At 43.0% G+C, this 1,517-nt stretch overlaps 1 protein-coding gene across 1 annotated transcript; it reads left to right on the forward strand.

The window, feature by feature from the left end:
- Positions 1–537: 537 nt before the first annotated feature.
- LOC104231085 (uncharacterized) lies at positions 538–1,200 on the forward strand. The gene has a single exon (XM_009784017.1). The coding sequence runs from the start codon at positions 538–540 to the stop codon at positions 1,198–1,200; it is 663 nt and encodes a 220-aa protein (XP_009782319.1).
- The last annotated feature ends 317 nt before the right edge of the window (positions 1,201–1,517 follow it).

Below are 1,517 nucleotides of genomic sequence, written 5' to 3' on the forward strand. Positions count from 1 at the left end.
TTTGTTTGGCATAAAAGCGGTTATGCATAAGGAAATTGTTCCGGCGAGCTTGGAGAGGAAAGTGAGGCCCAAGCACGGGCAGTCGGAGGTGGGCAACACGTAGACATTTTCGAACTGTAGCTGTTGTTGGTTAACACCATTTTGGCAGCCGTAAACATTCTAGGTTCTATCATTCCTACTTCGTATTTGTATCTTGCGTGTTCATTGCTTTGTTGCCTACCTTTTACGCTTGAGTATTGCATTAATTGTCTGCCTTTGTTGTGTGTTTACCTTTCTTGGCCATTAGCTGAGACACTGCACCTCTTGTGCGATTAAGAAAATTTTTAGCCTACTTTGAAGCTTTTCCACTTGTTTGCATTTGCGTTAGTTTTAATCTTAATTTGTAGTCCTTACTTCCTTTGATGGTGGGGTGGCTAGTTGAAATGATAGTAGAGTAGGGTCATTTCCTCGGATGGGCCAAGGGGCGGGGGCAAGGGAGTCAAGGAGGGTAAGGGATCTAGTAGGCTGAGAGTGGGGTCGTGGGACATAGGGACACTAATGAGTAAGTCTATAGAGTTAGGGAAGATTTTTCATAAGAGAGGGATAAATAAAGCTTGTGTTCAGGAGACTAGCTGGAAGGGCATGAGGGCACGAGATGTTAACGGGTTTAAGCTATGTTATTCAGGAGGAGAGGCTGGCAAGAATGGGGTAGGTATTTTAGTTGATAGGGATCTCAGGGAGATTGTGGTGGATGTTAGGGGGGTGAACGATAGGCTAATAACTATTAAGCTAGTGGTTGGTGGGGTCATTCTTAACGTGATTAGCGCTTATGCGCCTCAAGTGGGCTTGGTCGAAGATGTCAAAAGGCGCTTCTGGGATTATTTGGATGGGGTTGTGCGTGGTATTCCACACTCCGAGAAGCTCATCATTGGGGGTGATTTTAATGGCCATATTGGCGTCACTGCTAGGGGTTATGACGAGGTGCATGGCTGGTTCGGTTTTGGAGTTAGGAATGAGGGCGGTACCTCTTTGTTGTATTTTTCTAAAGCATTCAACCTGGTGTTAGCTAATTCGTGTTTCCATAAGAGGGAGGAACATTTAGTCACTTTTCAGAGTAAGGTTGTCAGGACTCAGATTGATTACCTTCTCTTTAGGAAGGATGATAGGGGCTTGTGCACTGATTGCAATGTTATCCTGAGTGAGTGTATCGACGCCACATAGACTTCTGGAAATGGACTTAAAGGTCAATAGAGTAAGGAAGAAGAGAGTGGTGTATGACCAACCGAAGATTAATTGGGGAGCCTTGACTAAGGAAAAGGCGCAAGAGTTGAGGGAAAAGTTGTTGGCCATGGGGGCTTGGAGGAGTAGTAGGGATGTGCTGATACCCAATTTTTCCCTATATATTTTCAATATGCAAAATACTTTCAAAATAGAATATATATATGCATATATAATCTTGTCAAAGGTTTTATTATTTTTTCCATAAATTTAAGGTTTTTAATTGATTTATTTTCTCCCTTTTTGGCCATAAAATCCCC

Source organism: Nicotiana sylvestris, chromosome 3 (genome assembly GCF_000393655.2).
Source record: "Nicotiana sylvestris chromosome 3, ASM39365v2, whole genome shotgun sequence".
NCBI classification, from domain to species: Eukaryota; Viridiplantae; Streptophyta; class Magnoliopsida; order Solanales; family Solanaceae; genus Nicotiana; species Nicotiana sylvestris.

Excerpts from the sequence above, each read along its gene's own strand:
- LOC104231085 (XM_009784017.1), top strand. The coding sequence starts at position 538 with ATGAGTAAGTCTATAGAGTTAGGGAAGATTTTTCATAAGAGAGGGATA.